The 15,395-nt window shown below is 32.7% G+C and overlaps 1 protein-coding gene across 1 annotated transcript in view; it reads left to right on the top strand.

Annotated features, from left to right (window-relative positions):
- The window catches only part of RIMS2 (regulating synaptic membrane exocytosis 2), a 595,573-nt gene that overhangs the window by 394,582 nt on the left and 185,596 nt on the right, over positions 1-15,395 (top strand). Inside the window, exon 23 of the mRNA XM_052651514.1 lies at positions 249-281. Coding sequence (XP_052507474.1) covers positions 249-281 — 33 coding nt within the window. The remainder of the gene's footprint in view (positions 1-248; positions 282-15,395) is intronic.

Here is a 15,395-nt window from a genome sequence, read left to right as displayed (position 1 = left end):
TTGGATAAAGGACCTCTAAAAGCATGGCTGATAGAATATAATGATTTTTAATGTCATTTGTATAAATGGTCCCTTTATTTGGTAATGGGATGTGCATTGCCAAAACCAGCAAACCAACAAACATATTTAAGTCACCTTTTAACTTTTCTTTAAGATGATACATTCTGTGCCTTTGGAAATTTCTGTTGTTTTTAACCCCTGTGCTTTGGTTCCCTTTTTTTGTTTTGTTTTTATTTTGTTTTTCCTAGACAATGGAGTCAAGGAGATAGAACCTTATGAAGGTCTGTACATAAAGGAGGGTTTGTTTTGTGCTGATAGCCTTTTTGGGGGGCTATGTGAGCAAAAATAAACCCAACTGCAATTGATGTTCCTTCACTGTATAGACTTTCATTACAGTAAATTATTTTGTTTTATGATTCTGATTAAGTGTTCAGTTTTTGTTTTACTTTGAAAATATACAAAGGAGTTAAATTTCTTTGATTCAGTCAAGTAAGAATACAAAGAATTAACTTTTCAATCACAAGGTAAATTTTGCTTTTTTTAAAATTTGCTTTGACATAAAATTTTATATTTTGTGGAAGACTTTAAACAAAGATGTCAATTGCAGTCTGTGTTTATGTCATTGAGGATATATACACCTAGTCTAGTTATAATTATCATCATATATTTTATTTTGTGTTTATGATGATTTTTTAGTTATTCAATTTGGCTTTCTAGAAAAGGAAGTTTTTTTTAATTAGATAGTGATTGTGCTTCATATTTCCTGCATCATTTTTTATGTTATAACAAGACTGTTTATAGTATAAGAAAGTTAAATATGTACAGTTTTGTTATCAATGCTACATTATGACTCAAGAGGAAAAATCTTGAGTCTTGTTATATGGAATGTCATACATTTACCAAGACAATAAAAATTCCTCTGCTGATTATAGAATTCTGCTGATGATGTTGTAACTTTGAAGAACTGTCAGCTATTTTAATTACTGGTGAATCTCCAGCACATAGAATAATGCCTGGCACATTATAGGCGCTCAATAAATATTTGTTGAATGAATGCATGTAATATTTATTTACAAATTGAAAAGCTACTTCAAATAGTATAGAAAGTACCATCAAAATAAACCTGTCATTCTATATATGTTTATAGTAAAAGTCATATTTCTATAACCTATTGGTAACACATTTTTAAGTGTATTGCATTTGGGCAGCAATACTTTTATTGCCTTACATAACTCAAAATAGGCTGTATTCTTGTTAGTTGGAGTTGAATGATTTATCACTTCCTATTTTGTGGTCCTTTTTATTTGCTATGTACTATGAACTATAATTTTAAACAACTCATCACTATTGTGATGGTTATACAGCCTGATGAAAAGATTTTAGCAACATTACTATAGTTCTCTTTTATTTACATAAAAATAGGAGTATGTAGTTTTAAAAGTACTTTCCATAAGGGAAGTTCTATAATACATATGGGATTTTTTGTCTCCTCTCCCCACAAATGTTAAAGCTAGGGTTTTGACATCATCTGTTGTCGTAAACACAGTTTATGCCATAATTTTTTCTAAATTCAATTTTGATATCTTCAGTAGCAATATTTATTGAGATATGAGTGCTCCATCCATTGTAATAATAAATATACCAGAAAACTAACATTACAGCTAATACTTGACATTTTTAATGAGTTTGTCAACAAACATTCTATTTACTCTCTGACTTTTGTTCTATAGAATGTATTAAAACTACAGTTTTCCTTTAGTGTCTGTAATTGTGACTTTTCCATTTTTATAAATGAAAGAGAGCAAAAAAACTTCTTTTACTCTTTCCAGTTTAAATTAAAATGATTTGGAGGGGGGTTGGTTTTTTTGTTTTGCTTAAGAGTGTGGATGATTGTAGCAGTGTTTTCATAAATATTAATATGAAGATTCCAGCAAGTACATGGTTGCATCATTTAGTTTAGCTTTAATGGCTATGTATATTCTACTTTTCTAACTGAAGTTAAAGGTATAATGCAAAATTGACTATTGATTAATGGTCTAAATTAAATTATGTTTGGCTTATCTCTTTAAAAGTTGTCAGATGTTACAATTCAGTGACTGTTTTAGAATCAAAGTAATGGCATGTTTATCTTCTGATTCTGTTCAATAGCTGAAAAATGAGAATGTCCTAGTTGAACTCCTTTTGACTTAGAATATATTTGTCTATTAATTAAATTAATTAAAAGCCTTATATGTATGTGTTGGTCTTGACAGCGGTACAATATTAGTCAAAATCTGAGAGTCAGAGAAAATGGAAACAATATAAAGAAAGTACAGTGTACTAAATCCTGTAAGACATTATTATTTTTAATTTCCCCCAACTTTGATGTACTGTAATTTATAAAAATAGGAAGGAGTTTATAACATTTTTTTTTGTTTCTCTAGAAGAAAAGTTATATTGTTTTTCTAAGAATGTATCATTTACAGATGAAGTATTTTGCCTTTCTTACAATTGTTATGTATTACAGATGTTTATGGGCCACAATTTCTTTTATAAATCGAAGTTATCATAAAAGGAGACAGTATGATAACTTATTCACAATATACTTACTTGTTTCCCTAACATGTCAGAAACTTGTTAAAAAATAATCTATTCAATTCCTTATAATCACTCATTGTATCATGAATAATTTGAAAGTATTTATTTTATTTTATTGAGGAGTAACAAATGTACATGTCTGGTCCTACCCTTTTCTTTACTTGTGCATATACAGAAGTTAATGAAGAAACTAGGCATGTGGAAGAGCAGGGGGGAGAAAAGCAGGGTGAAGAGGTCAAAGCAGGTCTGTCTGTGTGTTTAAAATAAATAATCGAGCGTTTTAGAAGTATGACTTTTCTCTTTCATGTAAGACTTTAGGCTCCAGATTTATAATCTGAAATAGAGAACAGATTGTTCAATCCTAATTTTAAAATAATTGCTTAATTTTATTGATGGAGAGATGTTACATGAGCTATCTAAGTAAGTTATCAGAATATTTAATTTACCTGTTTGAACATTCTCCTTGTTGTTTAAATCAAAGTGAAATTATAGACAATGCATCTGACCAAGGTTTATACTTATCCTTTACCCCAGCTTTTCATTCAGTTCATGCAGTACCTACCGAAACACTGTATTCTGCCACGTGTTTCATTGAGTGCAGATACTTTGAAGTCGTAGATCCTCCTCTCAACAAGTTTGATTTTTTAGAGGTAAATTACAAGTAAATATAGGGAAGAATATAAATTCCAAAATTTTAGTTCTTGAAACTTTTAGAAACCATCATAATTTATCCATAAAATTTTCTCTACAATAAGATCAGGGACTCCCCTGGTGATCCAGTCATTAAGAATCTGCCTTGCAATGAAGGGGATGTGGGTTTGACACCTGCTTGGGGAACTAAGATCCCACATGCCATGGGGCAACTAAGCCAAATGAAAAAAAAAAAACAAAACAATTTACTGTAGGTTCCTCTTCATCCCAGCTCAGTATTGCTCTAATATTTACTGACAATCCTAATTTCTCTTCAAAGAGCCCTCCTTCTAAATGGAACGAAGATACTTCATTTTGGCATTTTGATGGACAGGGAGGCCTGGCATGCTGCGATTCATGGGGTCTCAAAGAGTCGGACACAACTGAGCTGAACTAAACTGAACTGAAGCCCCAATTATGTTTAATATCATAATTTTGGTTTATCAAAGTGTTTATGAAAGGATTTAACTCATCAGTATATTGTGTTCATGAATAGTAGTGTGGACTTTATGTGCCTTTTGTTCTCTGCTTTATCTTGTGTGAAAGCAGTGCCACTCTGCATATTGTGCATAAGATATGTTTTCACGGATGCATTCTTGCAGCAGTGATTGTAATCTAAGACAGAAAACCTCTTAAGCTGCAACTGCTAATTTTTAGTAATGATTTTTAATGTTATAAAGGTGAGAAAAATTGTCAGTGTAGACCTGGTCATGAAAACAAAGGCAAGTTTAGATTCATAGATACAGAAAAGTGTAAGTATGTCTGTTCTGAACATATCAGATACTTAACGACTAGAATGTAACACATCTTCCATTTTCCTGAAGTGCTTTGGGAATAACTTTTTTTAGAGAATACTGTAAGAATGAGCTTCATTTTAATTTAGCTGTATAGTTAAAGTTTCCCTGCTTGCCCATTCCTATATTTCTGAAGCTAGTCCATACAAATACTGAAAGTCTTTCAATACTGTTCAAGAATTGGCGTTTGCGGTAAAGTCATTGTTTGGGATATCATTAGTTTGGAGACATCAGCAGTAGTTCATTTTACTTTTATTTACTTTCAACTTAATTATAAAGAAACCCATTCATGGAGCCAGTTTGTCACCTATGCTTGATTCTCAAAATCAACTTAATTAGTAAATTATATTCGTTCTTAAAGTAGAATAAACCATAACTGTAATCTTCCTAACTTATTATAAAATGACATTATTCTTCATTTTATTTTTATTATTCTTGTTATAGGCTAGGAAGGGTGTACTTTACTCTTTAGTTCAGTACTGCGAGCTGTCGTATTTAGTGCATGGGTTTGTTTCTCTAGTGTGTGATATCATCTTTTGTGGTGTGCTTGATTTTATTTGGGTTGTTACTGACCTTAATTATTCACTGTTGTCTGTTTTCAATGTTATAAAGACAATGAGGGAGAAACACCAAATCCACCTAATAGTGGAAAAAAAGGCAAGTCTAATATGAAGTTAATAGTACATTAATATACGTTAAATATCCTGTTTTGACATTTGTGATGTGCATGAATGTGCTTTCTTTACTTAAATAAGTATAAATACAACTGTAGTCCCAGTTTAAGTTATCCAACATTTTCTGCTCTTTTAAAAATATATTTCTGAATATAAAATTTGTTTTTGAAGTACCTACCTTATTATTGGATCCTAGTACAATCTTATTCTATTGAATTTATGGCATTAAAAAGTTTTACTTTATTGGTTGTAGTAAGGAATGAGATTCTGAGGGAAATAGTGATGGTTGTATTATTATGCATTTAGAAAAACACAGCATACATAGTTTTCAATCCAGAATATTTTTTAAATTGAACTATTTAAAACTATTTTAAAGTAAAAATGAACTTAATTATAAGTTCAACAATATTAAACAAATTTATAATATTTGTATATTTTTCACAGTTTTAAAACTAATATTTGTAGCTTTTCAATCTTACATGTAAAGGTTCTAGTGACAATGGTTATTGGGACCTCAGTCACTCACATTCATGATTATTTTTATCATTTATATAAAAGTCCTCTTGACTACAAAACATCACTATTGTGATGTAGACCAATCCTACTCATGATATAGTTGGACCTAGAAATAGTTATTGATAAAAATTTGAAAAATGAAAACTCTGTATATTTTCTTTAAGACTAACTCTCATTTTTATTTAGTTTAATCTTTTCATGTTCTACCTATAATTAAGGTCTAGGTGGCTAATATTTATTATTGGTATTTCTTTTGGGAGAGACAAATTTAGTGTTTATTTTGAATTTCATATTAAAGTTCATGAGTAAGGTTAAGGTAGGAGGTTGTTTTTTTAATTGGCTAAAGCATGTTTGTGGATCAGCGAAATTTATAGAAATTAAAGTGTTGTTACTTTGTTCTTTTACTTATATAGAAAGAGAAAACAGTGAATTTTAACTAATGAAGTACTTTCACCAGACTTTTTTGTTTGTTTCCTGACCTCTAATTGACCGTGAATATTGTTTGTTTTTATATATTAATTTTTATTTTATGTTGGAGTATAGTTGATTCCAGGTATAGTGAATTCCAGCTGTAACTGTGTGTTAGAAATTCTCAAGCATTGAGTTCTTCATTGATGGACTTTCACCATTCTCTCTTCTGATTTAGTATGGAAAGGGAAGAAATAATGAAGCTAACTTTACTCTATCTCTTGGTGTGAAAGGCCCACATATCATTTTGGAATACACATAGTATATGTTGCCCTTCAATTATCGAGATATATGATCAGCCAGAGCTTCTCCATTAAACCTAGATTAAAATCAAATTCTTTGGTTCATGAAATTGGTTTCAATTTTCTCAAATAATTATTTACCTAAAGGCAATCCTTTTTAATATATTGCTCTTCATACCTCCAGTGAGTTAAAATGAGACAGCTTATTCAATAGCATCATACTACAAAATTCAAAGAACAAAATAATAGGCGAGTTTCTAGTTTTTTTTCATTATTCATTCTTTCTACAAAGAATTTTATGCATTCTTTCTACAAATAATAAAACGATTATATTCCAGTCCCCTTTTGGGAGTGCTGGAGATATACTAGTGTACACATAAAACAAGGTACCTGCCCCATTGTCCTTACATTTATTAGGGGAAGCAAGTGATAAATAAAATAATGTATCATATAATTTCAGATACTGACATTTACAAAGAAAAAATAAATCAAGATAATGGAATAGGTAGTGTTCAAGAGAGTAGGGTAAATGATTCCTGATAATTTTTTTCTGAGAAGTATGTACTATTTGAGCAGAGACTTGAATTACCATGTGAAGGTCTAGGTAAGAAAAGTGTATCTGGCAGAGGGAACAGCAAGCATGAAGGCTCTGTAATGGGAGCAAGTTTGACTTGTTCGAGGAACAGTAAAGAGGTCAGTTGAGTACTACAGAGTGAGAAAGGTGGAGAGTGATAGTAGGTGTGGTCAGAAAGGCTGCGGAGGTGACCCATATATGACCTATTGATCAGTGTTAGGACTTTGCTTTTCACTGAATGAAAAAGAAGGATTTTTATTAAAGTGACACAAAAACTGTTTCTTTTTTTAAAAACATCAGTTTGATTGTTAGGTTGAAAATAACCTGAAAGAATCAAGATTAGGAAAAAGGAGAGCTACTAGGAGGCATTCCTAATAACGCAGGAATGAGGTAATGATAGCTAACTTAGGCCAGAGTAATAGGAGTCGTTGCATTCTGGATAGATGTGCAAAGATAGAACCAGCAGAGTTACCTGACAGGGTGAGAGAGACGCAGTGATACCATCCAAGTGTTGGCCCGGAGTAATTGGAAGGATATGGAGTTTCTATTGACTGGTGGAGGGGAAAACTTGAGTCAAGTCGATTTGGTGGGAATATCAGGTGCTCAATTTTAGATATAAGATAGAGATGTTGTTAGACATGTCAGATATGATGTCAGATAGGCAGTTTGAAATATGTTCTGGATTTTAGTTTAGAGATGGACTCTAGTTATAGATTTAGGGAGTTATCCTTATAAAGAGGGACTTAAAACCACGAGGCCCATTGAGATCATGAGAGATCACAAGTATAGATAGCTAAAAGAAGTCTGAGGACTCTGAACTGAACTGTTCTTATTTAGAAGTTGAAAGGATGAAGAAACAAGAAACTGAGAAAGAGTAGGAGGACAGGTAGTGGGGAAGCCATGGATTCTAGTGTCCTAAGTGGAAATAAAGTGCTTGAAGCAAAGAGAATTATTAAGAAGGTAAAACCACTAGATTTAGCAAATAGGAGACCATTGTGTTAACCTTTTTCAGAGAAGCTTTGGTGGAGTTGTAAGGAGTAAACGGCCAATTGTTGTTGCGTAGTTGCTAGGTCATGTCCAACCCTTTTGTGATCCCATGATCTGTAGCCCACCCCACCTCTTATCCATGGGATTCTCCAGGCAGGAATAGTGGAGTAGGTTGCCGTTCCCTCCTCCAGGGTATCTTCCCAACCCAGGGATCAAACCTGCCTCTCTTATGTCTCCTGCATTGGCAGGGGGCTTCTTTACCGTTAGTACCACCTGGGAAGCTCCCCGCATTGGCAGGTGGAATCTTTCCCTCTGAGCCAAAAGGCCGATTAGAGTGGATTAAAAGAAAGAAATGGAGGTTGTTTGCCTGGGAAATCCCATGGACAGAGGAGACTGGTGGGCCACAGTCTATGGGGTTGCAAGAGTCAGACCCAATTTTGCAACTAAGCCACCACCACATAGACACCTTTGGCTATAAAGGGAAGAAAGGAACTAAAAATCTGGACTAACGAGAAAGGTCAGGGGCCAAGCAAGAATACATGAAAGATACGTGGGAAACTTTGTGCTCATTCTTTGACTTGTAAATCTAGCTCAGCTAATTTGTTCTCTAGAGTCATCTGCCTATAGTTTGCCAAGATATGTATCAGTGTTGTGTAGCTTTGTTCCTAGATCTAGAATCAAGACTTAGATTTGGAAGGAGCCTTATAAATCTTCTGATAAAACGGCTTTGCTTCACTGATAAAAGAGCGGAATCTAGAGGATTAGCTTTCTTCAGTCCATGCAGGAACAGATTTCTAGTCTTGACTCCCTGTGTTATACATATACATACCATGCCTTTGCAGATGAATGGCATTTTCCTTGCATGTGTTTCAACCATGTCTGTGTGTTTTAGAGATTAGTTAACAGTTAAGTTCAACTCAGCCAATAGCTGCTATTTCCAATTTGTTGTACTAGGTAGTCATTGAGAATGCAATGATCAATAAGATACATTTCCTGCTTTGGGGAGCTCCCAATTAAAAAAAATTAGTAATACAGTAATAATTTAATGATAAGAACAAATAAAACATAGTTGTAAATTTATAACATATTATTTACATAGAGTCTCTTAAGATTGTGATACATATAGAGGAAGTAAGTTTTGAAGTGTTCTGGGCATGTTTTCATGCCAAAATATTTTCCCACTGCTTGTGATAGTACTTCATATTCTGGCATTCTCTAATGGCTTAATTATTTTAATAATATAAAACAGAATATCTAGAACATTGAAATGTAAATTTTCCTGAGGGGACTGATCTGAGTTATTATTACCTAGAAATTTCAAAGGAAACAAGTTAGAGCTTGTGAATGGAGAAAGTCAAGTAAGGGGACAGAGCTGCTGAAAATGTGGATGAGCATTCGGTACCTTGGGAGGGTGGTCATGATAAACTCTGCCCAGAAGTAGCCCCTTGTGAATGGGCTTCCCTCACAGCTCAGTTGATAAAGAATCCACCTGCAATGCAGGAGACCCCAGTTCGATTGCTGGGTTGGGAAGATCCGCTGGAGAAGAGATAGGCTAACCACTCCAGTATTCTTGGGTGTCCCTTGTGGCTCACCTGGTAAAGAATCTGCCCGCAGTGCGGGAGACCTGGGTTTAATCCCTGGGATGGGAAGACCCCCAGGAGAAGGGAAAGGCTACCCACTCCAGTATTCTGGCCTGGAGAATTCCATGAACTATACACAGTCCATGGGGTTGAAAAGAGTCGGACATGTCTGAGCGACTTTCACTTTCACTTTCTACTCTAAATAACATTCCTTGCTATGTAAATATGCTATAAATTAACTTCTCAAATAATTTAGTTTATTTAAATTGCTTACAGTAATACTTGTCACATAGTACTATTATTTCTTGCTATAATCTTGTGTTTTCAGCAAGAATCTGAAAATTTGGATTTAAGGTGAACTAAACCTGATTATGATCATCACTCTGAACCAATTATTTCATATATATTATTTGGTAGTTTTGAGGAAGATAGTAACCCTGATGCTGTTCTTGGTCACATTTGCATAAGCAACAGTACAAGGAGGAAAGAAGCTACCTGAATTGCAGTGTGAACTGAGGCTTATTGTGCAGCATTTGTACATGTTTCAATCCACATGTGAAGCTCAACATGCAAATATCTAGAATACTTTTCTCTAAGTTAAAATTGCTTAAACCATTTGGACTTTACCAGTTTCATAATGTTTAGAGATCTCCACTGGAAGTCAATACATCAGGTTTTAAACTCATTTCTACTCTGAAGAGTATGACCTCTGACAAGGCTTTTGTTGTAATTTCTCTGAACCTCAGTTTCCTCTTCTGTAAAATAAACTAACCTGTAAGGATCTTTAGCAGAAACTAAGCATTTTGGAGATGTGGCTAAAAAATTGTTAGTCTCAAATAGTTTTTACTTAATTTATTGTCTATGATGTTATTAGTGTTTGTTAATTGTGTCTGTTTTGGGAAACTTAATGGCCATATCCTACTATTGTCTATTAGTGAGCCATTCAATGTGGTATTATAAACCAAACTCTACCATACTGCCTTCACAAGTCAAGTTCCTAAAGATACACAATGAGACGTAAGGAAAAATTTTTTGCTCCTTTGAGTCTCAATGTATAGTTGCCTACATTATTTCATATATAGAGAACCATATAAATAAGAAAGGAAGACAGGAAGGAAGGATGGGAAGAAGAGGGGAAAAATACAGGTTTCAAAGGAATCAAAAATAATAAAATAACTTTTACAGTCTTCATAATGGATGCTTGCTTCTATAAGTATTCAGGGAAGGAATCGGATAGCATTTAGGGTGATGGTGTGGACAGGCTTCGTTTTGCTGGCTCTCTGTATTCTCACAAATGCTTATAGAGTAAAGAGAGTACCAATACCCAGGTCTTAATTTCCAAATTTGCATAATATCTAGATAGGAATAGATTTTATAGTGGCATTGGCAGATATTTCCTAAAGACAGCATTCCCTGCTAACTTAGATGAATAACACTTTGACAAAAAATAAAATGGGAGAGACTGAGGGATACTTTAAAATAGCAAAGAATTTATCATATATTTCACTCAATTACATCTGTTTTATAGAATAATAGCTTGGTGACAGTGAACAAGAAGGATTTGAAGGACTGAGGACTTGTAACTGTTTAGGGTATTTCAGTAGGCAACTGTTTGGTGACCTCTATTAATTAACTTGTAAACAAATATGTTCTAATTTCTTTTCCTATCTTTCCTTTCCTTCACAGTAGCCATTCTTCCTTATTTTTCTTTGCCTCCCCTTTTGCTCATTTTATTTCCTTTAGACTACCAAAGCCTCAATTAATTAATCTAATATGGGAGAGAACCCCTCCTACCTCACACCTTTCTGCAAACTTCAGCCATTTTTAAAAACATACCATTTTTGGCTTCCTAAATACAAACAGCCATCTTCTGTTTGTTTTTGAAAATAGCGTAATCTTAGGAAGGTGATACAGTGCTACAGAAAGATCACAGATTTTGGAACCTTGGATCAGGGCCTGCCTTTACAGTGGGCCAACTTTGTGACTCTAGGTCCTTAAGTCACAGTTCATCTGAGAATAGCAAATCTTAGCATATCCCAATATGCTATTTTGAGAATAATCTTTTATCCCCAATATGCTGTTTTGAGAATCAAATGAGGTAAATCCTGTGAAATTGTTTGTGAACCTGGGCGAATATTTAGTTCTTATCCTTTTTAATCAGTTCCTTGTTTTCTTACCTGTAGAGAACACCTGATAAAAGGTCCTTTCAGTGGTTTATAGGATTAGATATGATGTTGTATGTGAAAGTACATTGAAACACATAGTATCATATAAATACAATCTCTTAACATAGGAATTTGTGCTCTTTAAATTGTCTTGATACAGGATTGTACTAGCTGGAACATAGGTATTCTATAGACATGTAGGTTTTTAAAATATCATTTAAAAATATCTCATAGTTTAATTTTCATGAGTAAGTTGTTTCTTCAAATTATCTAATAGTTATTAGGTCAGTCTTTAGGCTTCCCCATCTACAAATTAAATTCATAACTGAATGTTTACTTGATGCAATTATCCCCCTTACAAAAATGTTTTCTCCGCTTGATTGTATTTCTAGTTTGCAGCTGAGCAATGGGACATTCTTTCGAGCTCATACTTATCAACTAAGTTGCTTTATGCATCTCTGATTTTTCACCTCTACTCTTTGGTAGTAGATGTACAATATCATGGGTTACTACTTTGTACTTAAATCTTAAGATCATTATTATTTAACATTAAGAAGACTATTTTTTAAATTACCACAATAATCCTTCAATAGAAAAGACTATCTTTAAGGGGCTGCATGCTTAGCACTTTTTTGCTGTTTTTCTTTAATGTAACTAAAACACTTTTCAAACAATTTGAACATTTTCCTGAAATTTTCCATAGTTTATTCTTAATGACATTAAGTATTTCATTTTAATTATATGACCAATAAATTCAAAGAGGGCTAGGTATGGTTAATATTTCACATTGTTTCTGGGGTGATGAATTAATTATTTGGTAGTCAGTTCTGTGCTTTTTATGACTAGTTCTGTTTTAAACAGACATTTGAGTTTCGACATAGGGTTTGATAATAGTCACATTTAGATCTTCTAGAAAATCTTAAGATTCAGTGTCTTAATTTTATCGTCTCTGGTGTATGTACTCTCACACAAAATCTTGACTAATCAGTAGTAAGAAGCCAGAGCAACTCTGTAAATTTAGAGCTGGCATTAACCTTAGAACTTCCTCGCTGCTAAGGTAACAGAGTAGAGGCAGAGGGGCTATAAAACTTGTCCAAGGTTATACACCTAGTTAATGGCAGAAATGTCCCTAAAAGCCACCTTAGTCCAGTTACATATCTGTTACCTCCTTTATCAATCATCGATAGCCTTGATCTAAGTCTTCTTCCATTGTTGTGTTGTCTGGTATTTATAAATGGATGGTTATGAGATTTTATTTTTCGTTATCGCCATGTAATAGATTTCCGTCAACTCAAAAAAGTATTTAAAAACTAACTCTGTTTGTGTTAGGATATTTTCCTTCACACTTCAGAATACGCTTTCTACCAGTATATAGAAAGGTTGAGCCATTTTCGAAACAAGCTATTTCTACTTCTACACACTGTCTTACTTCAAAGGTAGCATATCATTCTTTTTTGGAACATCACAAACTCTACCAAATGATGAAATTTGAAGTAGCTTTTTAAATGACAAATATATAGGATTTTAGAAAATTTGATTTTAGAACCAACTCTTTATTGCTTGTGAAATCTTATATATTGATAGATAACCAAAAGTGCTAGTCATTCAAAATCAAGAAATATTGTATTATAAATGAGTTTATTATTTTCCCCAAAATAGGGAAATTTGCCTGTTGTTTTTGTGTTGCCACAGATTAATTTTGACTAAGGAGAGATCATTTCTTTGTTCTTTTAACTAAAGAGGATTTAACTAGAGTCTTGAAATTTATCAGAAGATTTATTGTTTAAAGCTTTTAAGATTTCTCTTTCCACTAACAGTTGATTCAAACATTGTGTCTTTATCCAGATTTTTTACCATCTGGGAATGCTATTTTGCATCTTTATCAGATTATTTATCAATTAGAAAATCAGGGGGGTCAACTACATGCCAAAGTACAAATTCAATACCCTCAAAGCAAGAAGTTTATTTCCTGCTGATTTATGTTGGACCAGAATAAAATGCCTTTATTAAATAGCATTTACATATTTCAGGTCTAGGAACTGAAAAACCCTTATGCTTAATGCAGTCAATTCTAGCAATATATGTAAATAAAGATAGTAGTGTATCCAGAATCATCCATATTTGATGTTGCAATATAGCTTTTTTTTTTCATTTTTGACAGTGCTTTTTATCTTCCTGGTTAATTTTGCTTAGCTTAATATTATAAAATAGGTTAGTATTTCATTCCAGTATTCCATTATTTATGACCAAAGGTGAATAAGTACCAGAGGATCATTTACAGCATGGTGAAACTTCCTGGGGATTAAAATGTCCTTAGATGGTAACTGTCTACTTGATTTATAGCTTTAGAAACATGGGAATAAAAAGAAAAGCAAGTGTATACTTAAGTGTTTGTGAATGCTACTGTGAGATTAAGATCAAAGAGTGACAGTGAATCTTTTGAAACATGATCTACAAGGCCCAACATGATTTGTCCTCCCTCCACTTCCTTTTTCATTACCTCTTTAACCTCACCTTCTGTGATTTTCCATTTTCTCCTCACTGTACTCCAGCCAGGAGACCTCTGTGCTTTCCTAGAACATATCAGACATTCTTCCACCTCAGGACATTTGCATGTGCTGTCTTCTACCTGTAATGCCCTCCCTTAATAATCATAGGCATAACTCCCTTACTTCCTTAAGTTCCTCACTCGAAACCTTCCTTCTTAATCAGAATTTCCATGACTAACTGTTCAAATTTGCATCACACCTTGCACAGTCCCTTTATTTCTTACCTACTTCATGTTTGTCTTCTTAGCACTTACCAGTATCTAAATCACAGCATATTTTACTCATTTATCTTGTTTATAATTTATTTCTCCCACTAGAATGTAAGTTTTATGAGGCCCTGGATTTTTGTCTGTTGTTGTTGTTGTTATATCACCAATGGCTAAACATGCCTGGATTATAGTTGGCACTGAATAAATATTTTTTGAATGAATGAATGTTATATTATACTACAAATAATTCCAAATGATTTTAGATAATTCAGGTAATGCATTTTCAATGATACCAAACTAATATTCATTTTTTATTAAGATACTAATTTTTATTAAGACAATATTTCATAGTACATGTATTTTTCTGTTGTTCAATAAAAGTACTAAATACTGTAATAAATAAATCACCATTTTATCTTATTATATATTAAATATTTATAAATAAATATGTACAAATATATATTTATAAATAATATATATAAATATATATTTATGTATATATTAAATGTAACAGATTTTCTCTTGATTTGTATGAAAATCTCTGTATTTTAGTTCCATATAAACATTTCATCTACCACACTAATGTTTAGCAAAATGTTTATTTATAACATAAATTAATATTATTCACTATTGATTAAAAAAACTATTTGATATATCACTGAAATCATTTTCTTCATACGTTCAATAATCTTTTATTGAAAATAAAGTTTAGAATTTCCTGAAAGTAAAATTAAATGCTTTGGATTTTGAAATCTACAAAACAATTTTAAATGTCATATGTCTATATTTAAAACATTAACTGCATATTACTGAGAATTTACGGAAGAATTTACAGGAAAAATAGTTTTTTTAAATTAGATCCATGAAGTATTTTTAGGTTTTTAGTACACAATTTATCCAATGTGCCTGGCAAACTCTGATTATATTTTTTGATTTATATTAGAAGTTACATGGGAAGACCAGCAGAAAAAGGTGAATGGTACAATAAGTGATGACAAACCATTGCCGACAAAGAAACACCAATCTGAGCCAGGTTTGTCAGGATTTGGAAAACAGCTGAAAGCATGAGGCTATAAGCATTGCATTTCATGCTTTTTAAACATGTGTGTGCTGTTGTACTTCATTTTTCTCACTTTGGTGTGAACTTTAGAGTGTGTAGAGCTTGTTTAGATTAGAATGGTGAAAACAATTCAAGATTTATTTAGAAAACTAGTTACACATGTTTTGGAAAAAGCGATTATTTATTAAGATTATTTCTTTAGGGAAAAGGTGACCAACTTAAGCACAAATAGCATATATTTGGTTGTTTAGACCCAAATTAAATGAAAAGTGCTTACATCCCTTTAAAAGTTCTCTAGAAAGCTCAACAT

This window comes from Budorcas taxicolor, chromosome 14, assembly GCF_023091745.1.
Source record: "Budorcas taxicolor isolate Tak-1 chromosome 14, Takin1.1, whole genome shotgun sequence".
Classification (NCBI taxonomy): domain Eukaryota; kingdom Metazoa; phylum Chordata; class Mammalia; order Artiodactyla; family Bovidae; genus Budorcas; species Budorcas taxicolor.
The sequence above is the reverse complement of the archived record's forward strand: the minus strand, read 5'-3'. Positions and strand labels throughout refer to the sequence as shown.